At 44.5% G+C, this 18,104-nt stretch overlaps 1 protein-coding gene across 1 annotated transcript; it reads right to left on the reverse strand.

The window, feature by feature from the left end:
* Positions 1–3,770: 3,770 nt before the first annotated feature.
* Positions 3,771–5,530, reverse strand: LOC121536389. The gene is made up of 3 exons (XM_045206469.1): positions 5,359–5,530; positions 4,110–5,207; positions 3,771–3,973 (listed from the first exon to the last, which is right to left on the reverse strand). The coding sequence occupies exons 2-3, from the start codon at positions 5,203–5,205 to the stop codon at positions 3,771–3,773; spliced, it is 1,299 nt and encodes a 432-aa protein (XP_045062404.1). The 5' UTR covers positions 5,206–5,207; positions 5,359–5,530.
* Positions 5,531–18,104: the final 12,574 nt, after the last annotated feature.

An 18,104-nucleotide genomic window follows, 5' to 3' on the forward strand; every position in this document is an offset into this window, starting at 1 on the left:
TCGTGTAAGCAAAAGGGAATATGTTCCATCATCTATGTTAATTTACATTAGTGCAAATTGTCCACCGATAGTCATGTAATTTCTCGCCCCTTTTGGCTGTATGAAAGTTTATTTCCCCTCACGCACACACATTTGTTTTTTATTATGAAAGTAATTTGTGTAGAATGTACTTTTCCTGCTCATTCACCCCATCTATTATTGCGTCCGGACGCAATGTCAAAATCCAAACCTAATGCCAGCACAATGTGACTTTCGTACATCCAGACCTAATGCAGCTTGGAGTGATCGGATGGCAGAAGTCGCATTTAAGTGCCGGGTGTAACCGAGGCCATAGATGCTCGATATCCATTACTTTGAGTGTTTTATATAATTTAACTAAATGGGTTTCTTTTGGTGTTGCAGCGGCAGTCAAGAAATAGAATGGCAAGGCCACAGAACATGACATATGCCAAGCTGTGGGAGACCACCTCAAGCATGCCCCTGGTAGAGCCGGGGATGATGGTTACCAAGCCGCCAGGCCTTCAGTAGGCTTGAAAAGTGGGATTGATCTGTTTGTCTTTGTTTGATACATTTGTTTGTTTAAGTTTTCAGCAGTTGAATCCTTTGACGTATTGTTGATTTCAACATTTCTATTTTCAACAAAAATACACTGAATTGGTTAAAGTTATATAAAATGTACATGCCATGCACAATTTTATCTTGTTACCTTGTTGATTCAAAAGACATAGTGGAAGATACATAGTGAATTTATACTGTTTTTCATATACAGTACTGGAATGATGTATGATCGTTAATAAAACTGTTCATAGACCAATTTTTAGTGTTACTGTATCCATGTGTATAGGCTGCAAGTACATTGAAATTAAGTTGTTTGCAAGTCCACCTGATAAAGAAGTATTTTCAACTTTCACTTTCAACCATAGCCGAACATGGACGGATGTCTTTGTACAGTCGTCTTTTCAACAACCTGAGAAAGACGTATTTTCAACGACCTGAGAAAGATACCTTCTCAACTTTCACTTTCACTTTCAACCAAAACCAAATGTAGATTGGACGTCGGCCATAGTCGTCTTTTCAATGTCTTTTCAACAACATTTTGCTAGGCGGGATTGTTCATTAGCTAAATATACGGCTAATACTGCATTTAATGCATTACCTGAAGGAGGTAGGCTAGGACATCGTTATATATATCAACCTTGAACAGGATTCTCTAATTTGATGGAGATATATTGGTCCTAATATTACTGTAGCAAATGTACCTGTCACAAGAAAACAAGTTACCAGCTGATGAGATGATACATGCATTGTGAACTGCGCTCCATACTGAGATGTGCTGTCTGTCCCCATCCTGAGCGTTGATGATTAATCATGCAGATAGCAGAGCAAAGAAGGCCGTAGTGAAGCCAGATTTAGACATGGCATATCATTTAACAGCTCCATTTCACCTCATGCTGTTCATAAATATAATTTATTATAATTTGCCAGTTTCTCACAGTTATTTATCCCAGGAAACAGGAGTGGGTTTGGCCAGGAAATCTCTGTAAATCTCGGTAACCCGCTTCCCGCTGTTAAACCCTAAGCTTGATGTCATTGAAACCAGTTTGAATACAGGTTCTTTGTGTTTTATCTCTGGCAATACAAGCTGACAAGTTGGAAATGCAATGGAGTGGAAGGGTTTTATGTACAAGCCCACTAGGTCTGGGAGAGTTAAAGCCCCAGCCTTGCCTTCAGCCTTCTCTTCTAACTCAAACCTCAGCTGGAAAAACAATGCCTGTTTTTAATTTGATCTTTGAAGGTCTCTTGAAATCAGTTTGTTTGAATATGCTCACACTGTGGGGGCTGTCAGTGCAGTGTGTGTGTGTGTGTGTGTGTGCGTGCGTGTGCGTGCGTGCGTGCGTGCGTGCGTGCGTGCGTGTGTGTGTGTGTGTGAATCATATTTACATGTGTGTTTTTGTTTGGGTCTGACAGGACTGGGTTATTTTAACTGGTACCTGGGCTGATGGAGCTAGATAAAAGCAGAACTACTAAACATGTGTCTCCACGGCCTTGAGACTTCACACAGGCCTCAACTGCAGTGCTCTGCTCTGTAAACACAGTTTCCTCCAGTGGCTGTGTGTTTGGACAAGAAACAAGGAAGCTGATCAAACACTGGCTCAGAAGGCCACTGCTGCACTGAGTCAAAATGGTGCGGCGGTTCCTTCCAATCGAACGAAATGTGGAAAAATAAACATGGAGCGTTGGAGTTGGCTCCCACTGATGTTCAAGCGTAGCTGGTTCTGTTTTTCATTTGTTCATGTGGGACGTGTCAGCAGCTGTGCCTAAAATTTAACCAGGTGAGCAGAGATTCTTATCTTTCACCGAAAACATAGGCACACAAACACACACACACACACTCACAGACACACATGCAAAGACAGACAGAGAGAGAGAGACAGAGACAGTATGTTTAAGACTTGGTCGTGATTACATTATTGGTGGCAGACAATAAATAATAATATGCCATTTAGCAGACACTTTTATCCAAAGCGACTTACAGTCATGTGTGCATACATTTTTACGTATGGGTGGTCCCGGGGATCGAACCCACTACCCTGGCATTACAAGCGCCATGCTCTACCGATTGAGCTACAGAGGACCACAGTGGAATATAACAACCCATTAGCTGTATGGGTCAAGGAAATGGGTAGAACAGGAGACAGAAAGAGAGTGGAAAAGGATGATTGGGAGAGAGTTGTATAAAGAGAGAGGAGGACTGGGATAGAAGCTGCATGAGAGAGAGAGAGAGAGAGAGAGAGAGAGCGAGAGCGAGAGAGAGACAGAGGAGACAGGAGATGTGCTCGTCTGGCTTCCGCTGGTCCTGCAGGGATATAACGCTCTGCTCCCATCTTGTGGTAGCTTGAAAAAGTGCAGATGGCAGAGCATTTTTACATACACTCTTATCCAGAGCAATTAGGGTTAAGTGCATTGCTCAAGCTACATTTAGCAGACGCTCTTATCCAGAGAGACTTACAGGAGCAATTAGGGTTAAGTGCCTTGCTCAAGGGCACATCAACAGATTTTTCACCTAGTCGGCTCGGGGATTAGAACCAGCGACCTTTCGGTTACTGGCACAACACTCTTAACCACTAAGCTACCTGCCGCCCCACGTAGAACATAGTATTTATGTGTGGTAAAACTACCTTGAAATTCATTACAACTTATCTAGATGGTTGTGAAACCTACCTGGACTTTCACTGAAGGGCTGAGAGTGTTTTCTCCAACTATTTGACCACTCAAATGTTATATCACCACAGGACCACATTAGTGTACTGTACTTTCATTATAATGTATTGGGAAGGATGTGCTGTACTGGGAGCATATCAGTGTCGCTGACATTTGTGTGATCAACATGTTTATTGATTTTGCACTAAAATAATGAGACAATAACATTACATACAATGTTAATGTTCTCTTTATAAAAACATGAGAACAGTGCAGACGTCTTTACTCTCAACCACAGTTTCCACCTGAATTTCTATGTTATATCACTGCAGCTGTTTGAAAGCGGTTTTATTTCACCAGATCAGAACGGTGTGTAGGGGAAGTGAGAGGAGAGAGGGAGAGCCTGAGAGAAGGTAATACCAAAGGAGAAAAATAAGAAACAGGGGAGTCTGAGTTTCAGACTTTAAAACTAGGGGATAGTGAACCTGTCTAGTACTGAAGAACAGATGAGTCAAGTGTTGGTTGGACCTCAGTAGCAAGGTGGTGTCTGAGTGCAGTTGTTTCAGGGGTCAGGGGTCAAAGGATGTCTTTAACTGGGGGGTCAATGGTAGAGCTGAGAAGTCCCTGAGGGGCTCCTGGGTCCCCAGCAGCAGCACCAGCAATAGTAGCAGCACCAGTAGCAGTAGACGTAGCAGTAGCACTACCAGCAGCAGCACCAGTAGCACTACCAGCAGCAGCACCAGTAGCACCACCAGCAGCAGCACCAGTAGCACTACCAGCAGCAGCACCAGTAGCACCACCAGCAGCAGCACCAGTAGCACCACCAGCAGCAGCACCAGTAGCACCACCAGCAGCAGCACCAGTAGCAGGACCAGCAGCAGCACCAGTAGCACTACCAGCAGCAGCACCAGTAGCACCACCAGCAGCAGCACCAGTAGGACCACCAGCAGCAGCACCAGTAGCAGGACCAGCTGCAGCACCAGTAGAACCACCAGCAGCAGCACCAGTAGCAGGACCAGCAGCAGCACCAGTAGGAGTAGCAGCAGTGGGGAGCTGCAGATCCGTGGAGATCTGGAGCAGGGGAGTACTGATCTCACTGGACTGCAGGCCGCTGGCCACCCTCAGCAGGCAGCTGAGCACCATGTCTTTGGCCCGGCCCGCTTCCAGATGGCCCTCACGGCTCAGCTGCAGGGTGATCTGATCCAGGCTGGTAAGAAGCAACTCTGAGGCGAGCAGAGGGCAGGGCAAGCCTTCACTACAGCCCCGTTCCTGGGCCATGTTCTCCAGCATGTACTGTTGGTACAGGTCCAGTAGCTTGTGCTCCAGGTAGCGATTGAGCAGCGAGTTGGAGAGGGGCCCCTCGCACCCCTGGAGGAGGAAGCTCCGGTCGCGGCCGCTCCCCGCCCTCCAGCGGGAGGACCCCGAGCCTGAGCCCCCCTGGAAAGGACGCAGAAGCCCGTCTTCAGAGGCCCGATCTGGGGGAGAGTCTTCTGCGGCCGGGAGGACGTCACAGGAATGGAGGAAGGGGCCGTTGGCTTGGTTGTCGCTACAGGGCAGGACCTCCCCATTGTGGGCCAAGAGAGGCAGCACCTGGTCACCCCCGATGTGGAGGTCACTGTAATTCTGACAAATGCTCTGGCAGAAGGAGGGCACCAGGAAGGGAATCTCGCCACTGGAACAAGCCTGCCCAGGGATCTCCATCTCTGGGGAGATGTGTCTGTCAGGATGGGGCCTCTGGGAATGCAGGTCTTGTGGTGGAGAAGAAGCCTTGGGCTGGATTTGTGCACTCACCTGGGAGGGCCTCTGGTTTTGGGGCACTCTAGGGAGGATGGAGTGGCCATTTCTGCTTGGCTGGCCTGGAGAGGCTTGGAGCGGGGTGACTGCAGCCGGCTCTGAGCCAGCCTTCACACTTCTCCTGGGGGGCTCTATTACAGGGGGGAGAGGGTCCAGTCTATCCTGGTCACTACAGTAGGTCATGCTCCATAGTCTGCTCTCACACAGCATGGCTGGAAAGGAACACACATACAGCAGATTGGTCAGTTTACAGCAGTTTGGTCAGTTTACAGCAGTTTGGTTAAAGCTTGTGGATAAAGTGTCTTTAAAGAACTTGACTATTTACCCCCCCAAAAATGTGAATGTATTCATAAAGCACCTTACCTTCAAATTCAAACGATGCAATGTGTCTCTTCAAGTCATGCAGTCCTCCACCTGTTGTTCTGGGTTGGATGTGTGCTCCTTTCCTCGCTGTATTCAGGTCAATGTCTCCAGCGTCTCCAGGTCTGCTGTACCAAGCCAGTGCAGTATTGTACCAAGCCAGTGCAGTACAATAGAGCAGTGTGAGTGAGTGGTTGTAACAAGTGTAAGTAGCACTGCTTTATACAAGACCAAGAGGAAGTGAGAGAGCGGTCTTCCATATCCTCCATCATAGCATTGCATCTGTGAAACATTCCTGAACATGAAACAACACGGTTTAGTTGAAAAAAAAAACAGGTGAGTGGTTTAAACGAGGAAGGAAAGAGTTATTTAATGAAAGAACACTACAAGCAAATACTATAGAAAGGGGACTCTCTCTTTCTCCTTTTGTCTCAGTGTAAAAGGATGTGGCCCTTCTTAAAGTAATGGAACAGGAAGAAAGTGTGTGTGCACATCAGGAGAGGGGCGACAACTCATCCGGCCGCTCCCCAGCCCTGTCACGAACGGCTCTACTCACCTGCCAAAAGAGGCAGGCTATCCTGGGCCAACCGAAGATCCGCGGCGCTACGGTATCGTTACGTTTAGGGGGGATTCTGACTTAGAGGCGTTCAGTCATAATCCCACAGATGGTAGCTTCGCACCATTGGCTCCTCAGCCAAGCACATACACCAAATGTCTGAACCTGCGGTTCCTCTCGTACTGAGCAGGATTACTATTGCAACAACACATCATCAGTAGGGTATATGTCAGTCTGTGTGTGTGTGTCAGTGTGTGTGTCAGTGTGTGTCAGTGCGTGCATGGCAATGCCCAAGCCTCTGTTTACAGGCCTGTCTGGGGTGGTGGTCCTCTGTAGCTCAGCTGGTAGAGCACGGCGCTTGTAACGCCAAGGTAGTGGGTTCAATCCCCGGGACCACCCATACACAAAAATGTATGCACGCATGACTGTAAGTCGCTTTGGATAAAAGCGTCTGCTAAATGGCATATTATTATTATTATTGTAACAGAAAAATGGTAACCCTGTTTTTAGTTTCCAGAAAATAACTGAAGCAGAGGTTCTAGCTGCCCTGTGTGCCATTGATACTAAGAAATCCTTAGGCGCTGACAATTTAGAGTGGTAGAGTGGTAGTGATTTGGATAACAATCGACCCATCTCTAGGCTCCCTTGTCTGGCAAAGATCCTAAAATATATAGTCAACAAACAGTTACAATCTTTTCTTTCTGTTAACAGTATTTTTAGCACCAATCAATCTGGTTTTAGATCTAAACACAGTACCACATCGGCCACTATGCTTGTTGTAAATGATATTGCAAATGCCTTAGATGATAGAAAGCACTGTGCTGCGTTGTTTGTAGATTTGTCAAAAGCTTTTGACACTGTAGACAATGCTATCCTTTTGAGTAAGCTGTCATCTATAGGACTGGGCACTGATGCCTGTCGATGGTTTTATGACTATCTTAAAGATAGAACTCAGGCCGTCATGGTCGACAGAGTCAAGTCTGACCCCTTACAGTTACTTAAAGGGGTCCCTCAGGGTTCAATAATTGGCCCACTATTGTTCTCACTTTATATAAACAACATTGGTGATGATGTCTGATATTGTAAATTCCATTTATATGCAGATGACTCAGTGATGTACTCTATTGCTCCAACAGCGGACCAAGCTTTAATGCAGTTGGAGTCTGATTTTAGGATACTACAGGGGTCTCTTTTACAGCATAAACTTGTTTTAAACGCTAAGAAAACAAATGTCATGTTTTTTTCTAGGTCTAAACTCTCAATTAGAAACACTTTTGTAATCACTAGCTTGGATGGTACTCAAATCAAACAGGTCTCTGCATATAAATACTTAGGGGTATGGTTAGATGATAGGCTTTCTTTTTAAAAAACATGTTACTGAATTGGGAAAAAAGCTCAAATTCAAGATAGGGTTCTTTACAGAAACAGGGCTTGTCTGTCCTCCGTAAATAGAAAACAAATTGTGCAGGCTACTTTTATGTCTGTTTTAGATTATGGTGATATTATCTATATGCATGCATCGGCAAACACATTAAAACCACTGGATGCTATTTACCATTGTGCACTCAGGTTTATCACGGGTGATAGTTACAAAACTCATCACTGTTTCCTATATCAACATGTGGGTTGGGCCTCTCTATCTGTGAGGCGAGAGCAACATGCTCTCTTTTTTATTTATAAAGCACTTTAAAACTACCTCCATATATATCATTATTAATTTCCACTAGATATACTAATTTTAAAACCAGATCACAGATGTGGATTACATTAGAGACTCCTGTGGTCTCCACAGAGTTGGGTAGGACTGCCTTCAGTTCCTTTGCACCTTATTTATGGAACAAACTGCAGATCCAACTTAAGTTAGACACTCTGGTGTCCCTTGCCCATTTTAAAAATGTTATGGAGGATCAATATGATGTTGTCTGTGATTGTTTCTGTTGAATTGTGTTTTTGTTTTGAATGTTTGAAATGTTCTTGTCTGTATGTCTAAAACTGTACATGTCAACATGTTTTCACAGGGCACAGCCGTAAAAGAGATCCAGGTCTCAGTCTGTTTTTCCCTGTTAAAATAAAGATTTTTTTTAAAAAGGTGTGGCCTCAGGCTCCAGTCTGCAATCTACAGTGAGGGAAAAAAGTATTTGATCCCCTGCTGATTTTGTACGCTTGCCCACTGACAAAGACATGATCAGTCTATAATTTTAATGGTAGATTTATTTGAACAGTGAGAGACAGAATAACAACAACAAAATCCAGAAAAACGCATGTCAAAAATGTTATAAATTGATTTGCATATTAATGAGGGAAATAAGTACTTGACCCCTCTGCAAAACATGACTTAGTACTTGGTGCCAAAACCCTTGTTGGCAATCACAGAGGTCAGACGTTTCTTGTAGTTGGCCACCAGGTTTGCACACATCTCAGGAGGGATTTTGTCCCACTCCTCTTTGCAGATCTTCTCCAAGTCATTAAGGTTTCGAGGCTGACGTTTGGCAACTCGAACCTTCAGCTCCCTCCACAGATTTTCTATGGGATTATGGTCTGGAGACTGGTTAGGCCACTCCAGGACCTTAATGTGCTTCTTCTTGAGCCACTCCTTTGTTGCCTTGGCCGTGTGTTTTGGGTCATTGTCATGCTGGAATACCCATCCACAACCCATTTTCAATGCCCTGGCTGAGGGAAGGAGGTTCTCACCCAAGATCTGACAGTACATAGCCCCGTCCATCGTCCCTTTGATGCGGTGAAGTTGTCCTGTCCCCTTAGCAGAAAAACACCCCCCAAAGCATAATGTTTCCACCTCCATGTTTGACGGTGGGGATGGTGTTCTTGGGGTCATAGGCAGCATTCCTCCTCCTCCAAAAACGGCGAGTTGAGTTAATGCCAAAGAGCTCGATTTTGGTCTCATCTGACCACAACACTTTCACCCAGTTCTCCTCTGAATCATTCAGATGTTCATTGGCGAACTTCAGACGGGCCTGTATATGTGCTTTCTTGAGCAGGGGGACCTTGCCGGCGCTGCAGGATTTCAGTCCATCACGGTGTAGTGTGTTACCAATTGTTTTCTTGGTGACTATGGTCCCAGCTGCCTTGAGATCATTGACAAGATCCTCCCGGCTGATTCCTCACCGTTCTCATGATCAGTGCAACTCCACGAGGTGAGATGTTGCATGGAGCCCCAGGCCGAGGGAGATTGACAGTTATTTTGCGTTTCTTCCATTTGCGAATAATCGCATCAACTGTTGTCACCTTCTCATCAAGCTGCTTGGCGATGGTCTTGTAGCCCATTCCAGCCTTGTGTAGGTCTACAATCTTGTCCCTGACATCCTTGGAGAGCTCTTTGGTCTTGGCCATGGTGGAGAGTTTGGAATCTGATTGATTGATTGCTTCTGTGGACAGGTGTCTTTTATACAGGTAACAAACTGAGATTAGGAGCACTCCCTTTAAGAGTGTGCTCCTAATCTCAGCTCGTTACCTGTATAAAAGACACCTGGGAGCCAGAAATCTTTCTGATTGAGAGGGGGTCAAATACTTATTTCCCTCATTAAAATGCAAATCAATTTAAAACATTTTTGACATGCGTTTTTCTGGATTGTTGTTGTTGTTATTCTGTCTCTCACTGTTCAAATAAACCTACCATTAAAATTATAGACTGATCATTTCTTTGTCAGTTGGCAAACGTACAAAATCAGCAGGGGATCAAATACTTTTTTCCCTCACTGTATATATTGTATAGTTCAATTGCGGCCTTGAAAAGATTAGCATAGTAGAGGTGCTTTACCAATTATGATCATTCACCTGTATTCCTGGGACTTATAGCAGCTTCCAGAGCTATAGGAGCTTCCAGAGCTATGGGCCTCAGACTAGGATACAACCTGTATGGGTTCAGTAAATTATAGTTACGGGGTGGGGCCTATAAATGCACACAATTAGTGTTATCTTCAGACCACAGGAGGTTGGTGGCACCTTAATTGGGGAGAACGGGCTCGTGTTAATGACTGGAGTGGAATGGGTGGAATGGTATCAAATACATCAAACACATGGTTTCCAGGTGTTTGATGCCATTCCATTTGCTCCATTATTATGAGCCGTCCTCCCCTCAGCAGCCTCCTTTGCTAAAGACATATCAAATGCATATCATACAGGTGGAAATGTGCTTGAAGTAATCAGAGAGGTAGGATGTGACGTCAAGAAAATTATAGACACTAACCACGTTTCCATCCACAGTTTTTATGGAGGTAAAGTCAAACCATAGAAAAAATTATCACCACAGCTGTGATGGAAACAGGATGTTTCAGTACAATTTTATAAATGCAGACAGATCATTTGTTCATGTGACATGGTGGGATCTTTTTGTGTCTGTAAAATGTATTATGCGAGAAATGTCGGTGGAAACGCCTTTATGCGCAAATATTGATATAATAAACATCATATCGAAAGTAAACTTGGAGTCACGCGATGATATGGTGTGAGGTCCTCCAACTACGACTCAGGAAGCCATGCAGTTTATTAGGCTAGGCGTACAGATGAAATAAGTTATGATGAACTTTACAGGCTGGTGAAAATGCACGGTGATCTCGATGCTCCTTTCCAATAAATATCGAGGGTCTTATTCTATTCTGGTGACATGATGATTGATGCTTGACTGCTGTTTGACAAATAAAAATATTCTTGCTCTTATCCATAGTACTCGCATCATGTAGACTAGCCTACCCTCACAGCCTACCCACACTGTATCTACGAGCTGTTGGCTAGAGGGCATGTACCAAGACCAGAGTAGGCACATGTAGCTATTTAACGCAACAGCTTTTGTGACAAAACTATCGGTAGGGGCTCCAGAGTGGCACAGCGGTCTGAGGCACTGCATCTCAGTGCTTGAGGTGTCACTACAGACCCCCTGGTTCAATTCCAGGCTGTATCACAACCGGCCGTGATTGGGAGTCCCATAGGGCGGCGCACAATTGGCTCGGGTTTGGCCGGTGTAGGCCGTCATTGTAAATAAGAATTTGTTCTTAACTGACTTGCCTAGTTAATTAAAGGAAAAATAAAAGAGTAGAAAATGCGATGGAAACACCCCGACATCAACATACAGTATGTGAAAATTGTGCATTTCTATGTTTTATAGTAAAAAAGATAGAGGAAGATGTGTTTTAAATGACATCATTGGTGTGCAATGTGTGATTTTAACCAATTATGAGTAGGCATTGCCTACTAATTGCCTACTAATTGGTTGATGGTGTCATTGGAAACACTTATCTTCCTCTATCTTTTTTAAAACAAAACATAGAAACACACCATTTTCACATATGTTGATGTTGGGTGGTGCTGGAGATGATGAATATGAAGTAGACATTTTTTCACTTTAAGTGAAAAGGGTACATTTTGTGTGCACTACTTCATCACACATAGATTTTTATCGCCAACAAGTCCATTTGGTGGAAACACACCACTGGTGCAAAAATTAGCATATTTTCTTCCATTGTGTTTTAGAATATTCACATGAAAAGCTGTTGACAATTGGATGGAAACCTAGCTACTGGATCAATTGCCATCTGCGCACAAGGCCATAGTTGGGATTGTTTTTCCATGTTCTAGCTAAGGGTTTCCTAAACTCGGTTCTCAGGACCCCAAGGGGTGCACGTTTTGGTTTTTGCCCTAGCACTACACAGCTGATTCAAATATTCAACTAATCATCAAGCTTTGATCATTTGAATCAGCTGTGTAGTGTTGGGGCAAAAACCAAAATGGGCACCCCTTGGGGTCCCCAGGACCGAGTTTGGGAAATGCTGTTTAGCTATTCAACTGTTAGCTACCCTACTAGGTCCGGAGCCTGTTGGTTTTTTGTTCTACCTGATAATTAATTACACCCACCTGGTGTTCCAGGTCTAAATCAGTCCCTGGTTAGAGGGGAACCATGAAAAAACGCAGTGGAATGGGCTTCGAGGTCCAGAGTTGAGTTTGAGGGTAGCCTATTGCGTTTCATTGTTCTTGTGTTCGCTCTCTAGTCGACGGGAGAATCTCAATTGCATACTCCTCACGTCCTCTCTCCCTCCTTCTCAAAACCCATTGGATGAGAAAGCCTGAGGTCCCGCCCCTCTGACCTTCTTCTCCAATGGGTTTTGAGAAGGCGATGAGAGAAGAGAGAGGACGAGTCACGAGGAGTATGGAATTGAGATTTTCCCTATGCCTCTCTAGTCACTGGAGCAGGGCTGTCAAACTCATTCCATGGAGGGCCGAGTACAGGGGTGTCAAACTCATTCCATGGAGGGCCGAGTACAGGGCTGTCAAACTCATTCCATGGAGGGCCGAGTACAGGGCTGTCAAACTCATTCCATGGAGGGCCGAGTACAGGGGAGTCAAACTCATTCCATGGAGGGCCGAGTACAGGGGAGTCAAACTCATTCCATGGAGGGCCGAGTACAGGGGAGTCAAACTCATTCCATGGAGGGCCGAGTACAGGGGAGTCAAACTCATTCCATGGAGGGCCGAGTACAGGGGAGTCAAACTCATTCCATGGAGGGCCGAGTACAGGGGAGTCAAACTCATTCCATGGTGGGCCGAGTACAAGGGTGTCAAACTCATTCCATGCAGGGCCTAGTGCAGGGCTGTCAAACTCATTCCATGGAGGACCGAGTGTCTGCAGGTTTTTTGTTTTTCCTTTTAATTAAGACCTAGACAACCAGGTGAGGGGAGTTCCTTACTAAGACCTAGACAACCAGGTGAGGGGAGTTCCTTACTAAGACCTAGACAACCAGGTGAGGGGAGTTCCTTACTAATACCTAGAATACCAGGTGAGGGGAGTTCCTTACTAATACCTAGAAAACCAGGTGAGGGGAGATCCTTACTAATACCTAGAAAACCAGGTGAGGGGAGATCCTTACTAATACCTTACTAATAATTCATAAATCAAGTATGGGAGGAGCTAAAGCCCGCAGACACTCGACCATCCGTTGAATGAGTTTGACACGTGCACTAGTCACTGGAGATCGCCTTGCATCTGCTGGCATGCACAGAACCAGCCCAACGATGGCGTTCAGCGGGCCTGAAACATGAGAACACACCTTATTATTTATTTGGCAGGGAAACTTAGACAGATATTAATCTCCCAGTTTGACGATTAGGATAGCTAAGGTTTTGTCAAATAATGAAGAATGTATGCATGGCTCTGGTCCTCTGAGATCTGAATGGGTCACAGATTGTGAATTGTGCGCTGCATATCCCCTTTGAAGCTGCCTATAATTTTTTTCAAGCTTAAATCCAATGTGAGATATGCTGAAATAGTAAATTGTGTCTATAGCCGACTGGGCAGAGAGACTACAGTGTGTGGGTTCTGGTAACACTGGGAGCTTGAGGTGCCCCTAAGGACATTTGACACAGGACTGCTGTTCAATAGTAATGACACTGGAGCGGGTTGACTTTCGAGGCCCGTTTCCATAACTCAACCCCCCATAACATCTTAGTGACAGCTGGTGGAGTTGTGACGAAATGACCTGAGTCCAATGTTCTCTATTTTGTTTGTGCATGGAAGTTAAATTGGGGAGGTCCCGCGACATGCAGCTGGTGAAGAATTGGTGGGGAAACACCGTAAAATAACTATGGAAAGTAACAGGAAGTGAGAGAGAGTTGTGTGAGGAGTAGGTTGACTAGAGGAAGTAGGAACTGAGAGAGAACGAGAGAGTAAACAGGGGGTGGAAAGTGGCAGCCAATGATGACATGAGAAATTCTCTGTCATTATTTTGGCATTAATGCGTGTCACATATCAGTTTGCTAACAATGTTTAAAAAAAAGCCACATACAAACATGGTCTCTTTTTTGCTTTCTTGAGTAAGGCAGCTCCAAAATGCAGGTGTTTCAGCCTAGCTCAGTGCTTTCTGTGGTGGTGGGGCAGCCAGCGGAAAATACAGATCGTAGGGGTTGGTAATGTTCTCTAGTTGTTCCGTGATTGGCTCAGTGTTCTGTCACTCATGGGGACACTACATCACTGTAAAATCTACGGGGAGAGCTAGAAAATTCCATCCCCTTGGGTGCTGCCATAGAGTTACATTATAAGTGCCCATCCAAGAAGGCTCAAGGTCATTGGCCACAGATAAAATGACGTCAAATCACGTTATTTATACAGTACCTTTGATTGGACTGATCATGTCAACATCATACTTTCAAAAATCTTAGCTAGCAAGCTAGACAAGCAGTCATCATGAATCACGTCGACAATCTACTGGCAAATCCTTTTCAATCCTTGTCATATGAAGAGAATTATAGATAAAACATACCGGTGCTCATCGGCCATTGGACATAAACATTACACAACAAGTTGGAAATCGCAAATTCAACAATTAGTGTTTTGGAAGGAATCAGTGGCTAACTGCAAGCGTTGCAAAGCACTCACTAGCCTGCTATTCAGTGGAGTGGGTGTGTGGTCCAAATCTGGGTTTAAGGGTATCTTTTCCAAGCTTAAAAGGATAAACATTCAACACCATGGGCCAGAAAAGGTTGAATACATTGGCCATGCTGTCAATCCAGCATGACATCTGCCGCGTTCAAAACAACTGGAAACTCGGAACAGGGAAATCTCAGACTACAGTCAGTTTAATACAACTGGGAACTCCGACTGGGGAAAAAAAATGTTTGAACGGTCATCCAACTCGGAATTCCAAGTCGGGAACTCGGGCCTCTTTCTAGACTTCCAACCTGAAGATCACTGACATCATGATTCAACCTTGTTTTTTTCTGACTTCCCAGTTGTCTTGAAAGCACCATAAATCCAGAGAATACCAGACATTGATGACAAAGTTTGATGACAAAATTTACCCACAAGAACCTCTGCGCCACCTTCCTGTTCAAGTGAGCACAGCACAACAAGGTGAGCCCAGAAATGTATTGTATGCTGCTGCATAAATGATGTAATATGCCAGGGAGATATGTACACTGTAGCTAAGAAAGTAATACTAAGTGTATGTTGTGTAGTAAACTGTTAGTAGCCCATGTGTCTCACCCTAATAATTTGGTCCCTTTCCCCCTCATAACTTAGCCTACTGTTCTGACTTGGTGGTGCATGTAGCCTATAGCCTGTTTTAGAGAAATGTAATCATCGAATATTGTAAGAGCTTATATGCCCCCTTTATTTATCCTACAGTTCTGACTTGGTATACAGGGAGAATACTGTTTAAGCAAGTCAGCCATATCAGCTATGTTTTTTTTAAAGGCAGTAAATGAGGCTGAATGAACTGTTTCGCTGCCAGACAAGGCTCCGCTGATAGGCAGGTGTAGCAGTGGTAAGGATTCACTCCATGGAGCTGAAAAGAAAGCTCTGCTGTTGGGACAGCTTTATGTAGGCCCTAACAGTTTGTTGGCACCGTTTGTCACCGTTATAGTGCAATTCATGTATTGTTTAGTGTTGTATAGTGGCTTTGCTGGCATGCATAAAACAATTTTGGGGGAAGTTTGCCCCACTAAGATTTACATGCTAAAAACACTACTGCTACAGGGGGAACAGAGAAAATTGTGTCAAAAAGTGTCTGCCAGAGCAGAGGCACCTGTCCTGACAACATCTGTTGGGGTTTTCACATTTCTAATCCTGATGAATAGTCCAGTCTGCTGCGGCCCCTGTGACTGATGGGACTGTAACCTGATCCACAATGGGCTGTGTGTAACTTCGGCAGCGTAAAACCCAACAAATGCTCTCATTACCTAGTTACTGTGAATGTAAACAGACCATCTACATTTACATGTAAACAGACTATCTACATTTACATTTAAGTCATTTAGCAGACGCTCTTATCCAGAGCGACTTACAAATTGGTGCATTCAATTTAGGATAGCCAGTAGGACAACCACCATTTTTTTTTCTCTTTTCTTTTTTTAAAATGGGAGGGTGGGGGGGTAGAAGGATTACTGTTATACTATTCCAGGTATTCCTTAAAGAGGTAGGGTTTCAAGTGTCTCCGGAAGGTGGTCAGTGACTCCGCTGTCCTGGCGTCGTAGGGGAGCTTGTTCCACCATTGGGGTGCAGCGAATAGCTTTGACTGGGCTGAGCGGGAACTGTGCTTCCGTAGAGGTATGGGGGCTAGCAGGCCAGAGGTGGATGAACGTAGTGCCCTCGTTTGGGTGTAGGGTCTGATCAGAGCCTGAAGGCAAGGAGGTGCCGTTCCCCTCATAGCTCCGTAGGCAAGCACCAAGCACCACTCAGCTGTCATCACAATCAGTCAAGTCTGTCATCTGAACAATGCAACTGTCCATTTTCTTTTCAAGCATTTTTTTATATGTAGGCTCATCTTATCCAGTTTTTCCTGGAGCATCCGTCTCTCAAGACAACCAACATTACTGCATGAAATGTAAGAGGATGTTCACTATGTACCTCAAAGAATGAATTATTAAAAGTATTCCAATATCTTAACCAAGGAAATGTTACTGCTAATTTAGTATTATGCTGTAGGGCAGGCTACCATTGTACTATTACAATATGATATATCCTATTAAGCGTATATATTTCTGTACATTAAAATGGGTCACCATGGCACATTCACTTTTTCCATGATTTCATGTGGACCTGTGGTGTGTTTGTTAAATACATTTTACTGTTGTACTGCTGCTGGTTATCTACAGTAATCTGAGACCACATGTTGTACTGCTGCTGGTGATCTACAGTAATTTGAGACCACATGTTGTACTGCTGCTGTTTATCTACAGTAATCTGAGACCACATGTTGTACTGCTGCTGTTTATCTACAGTAATCTGAGACCACATGTTGTACTGCTGCTGGTGATCTACAGTAATTTGAGACCACATGTTGTACTGCTGCTGTTTATCTACAGTAATCTGAGACCACGTGTTGTACTGCTGCTGGTGATCTACAGTAATCTGAGACCACGTGTTGTACTGCTGCTGGTGATCTACAGTAATCTGAGACCACATGTTGTACTGCTGCTGGTGATCTACAGTAATCTGAGACCACATGTTGTACTGCTGCTGGTGATCTACAGTAATCTGAGACCACATGTTGTACTGCTGCTGGTGATCTACAGTAATCTGAGACCACATGTTGTACTGCTGCTGGTGATCTACAGTAATCTGAGACCACATGTTGTACTGCTGCTGGTGATCTACAGTAATCTGAGACCACATGTTGTACTGCTGCTGGTGATCTACAGTAATCTGAGACCACATGTTGTACTGCTGCTGGTGATCTACAGTAATCTGAGACCACATGTTGTACTGCTGCTGGTGATCTACAGTAATCTGAGACCACGTGTTGTACTGCTGCTGGTGATCTACAGTAATCTGAGACCACATGTTGTACTGCTGCTGGTGATCTACAGTAATCTGAGACCACATGTTGTACTGCTGCTGGTGATCTACAGTAATCTGAGACCACATGTTGTACTGCTGCTGGTGATCTACAGTAATCTGAGACCACATGTTGTACTGCTGCTGGTGATCTACAGTAATCTGAGACCACATGTTGTACTGCTGCTGGTGATCTACAGTAATCTGAGACCACATGTTGTACTGCTGCTGGTGATCTACAGTAATCTGAGACCACATGTTGTACTGCTGCTGGTGATCTACAGTAATCTGAGACCACATGTTGTACTGCTGCTGATTATCTACAGTAATCTGAGACCACATGTTGTACTGCTGCTGGTGATCTACAGTAATTTGAGACCACATGTTGTACTGCTGCTGTTTATCTACAGTAATCTGAGACCACATGTTGTACTGCTGCTGTTTATCTACAGTAATCTGAGACCACATGTTGTACTGCTGCTGGTGATCTACAGTAATCTGAGACCACATGTTGTACTGCTGCTGGTGATCTACAGTAATCTGAGACCACATGTTGTACTGCTGCTGGTGATCTACAGTAATCTGAGACCACATGTTGTACTGCTGCTGGTGATCTACAGTAATCTGAGACCACATGTTGTACTGCTGCTGGTGATCTACAGTAATCTGAGACCACATGTTGTACTGCTGCTGGTGATCTACAGTAATCTGAGACCACATGTTGTACTGCTGCTGGTGATCTACAGTAATCTGAGACCACATGTTGTACTGCTGCTGGTGATCTACAGTAATCTGAGACCACATGTTGTACTGCTGCTGGTGATCTACAGTAATCTGAGACCACATGTTGTACTGCTGCTGGTGATCTACAGTAATCTGAGACCACATGTTGTACTGCTGCTGGTGATCTACAGT

The sequence above is a fragment of the Coregonus clupeaformis genome, chromosome 23 (assembly GCF_020615455.1).
Source record: "Coregonus clupeaformis isolate EN_2021a chromosome 23, ASM2061545v1, whole genome shotgun sequence".
Classification (NCBI taxonomy): Eukaryota; Metazoa; Chordata; class Actinopteri; order Salmoniformes; family Salmonidae; genus Coregonus; species Coregonus clupeaformis.

What these genes read in the sequence shown, in the direction of transcription:
- LOC121536389 (XM_045206469.1), bottom strand. Translation starts at nt 5,205, where the DNA reads ATGCTGTGTGAGAGCAGACTATGGAGCATGACCTACTGTAGTGACCAG. An exon ending in TGCTGCTGGTGGTGCTACTG is followed by an intron (nt 3,974 to 4,109) that starts GTGCTGCTGCTG and finishes TGCTGCTGGTAG; the next exon opens with TGCTACTGGTGCTGCTGCTG.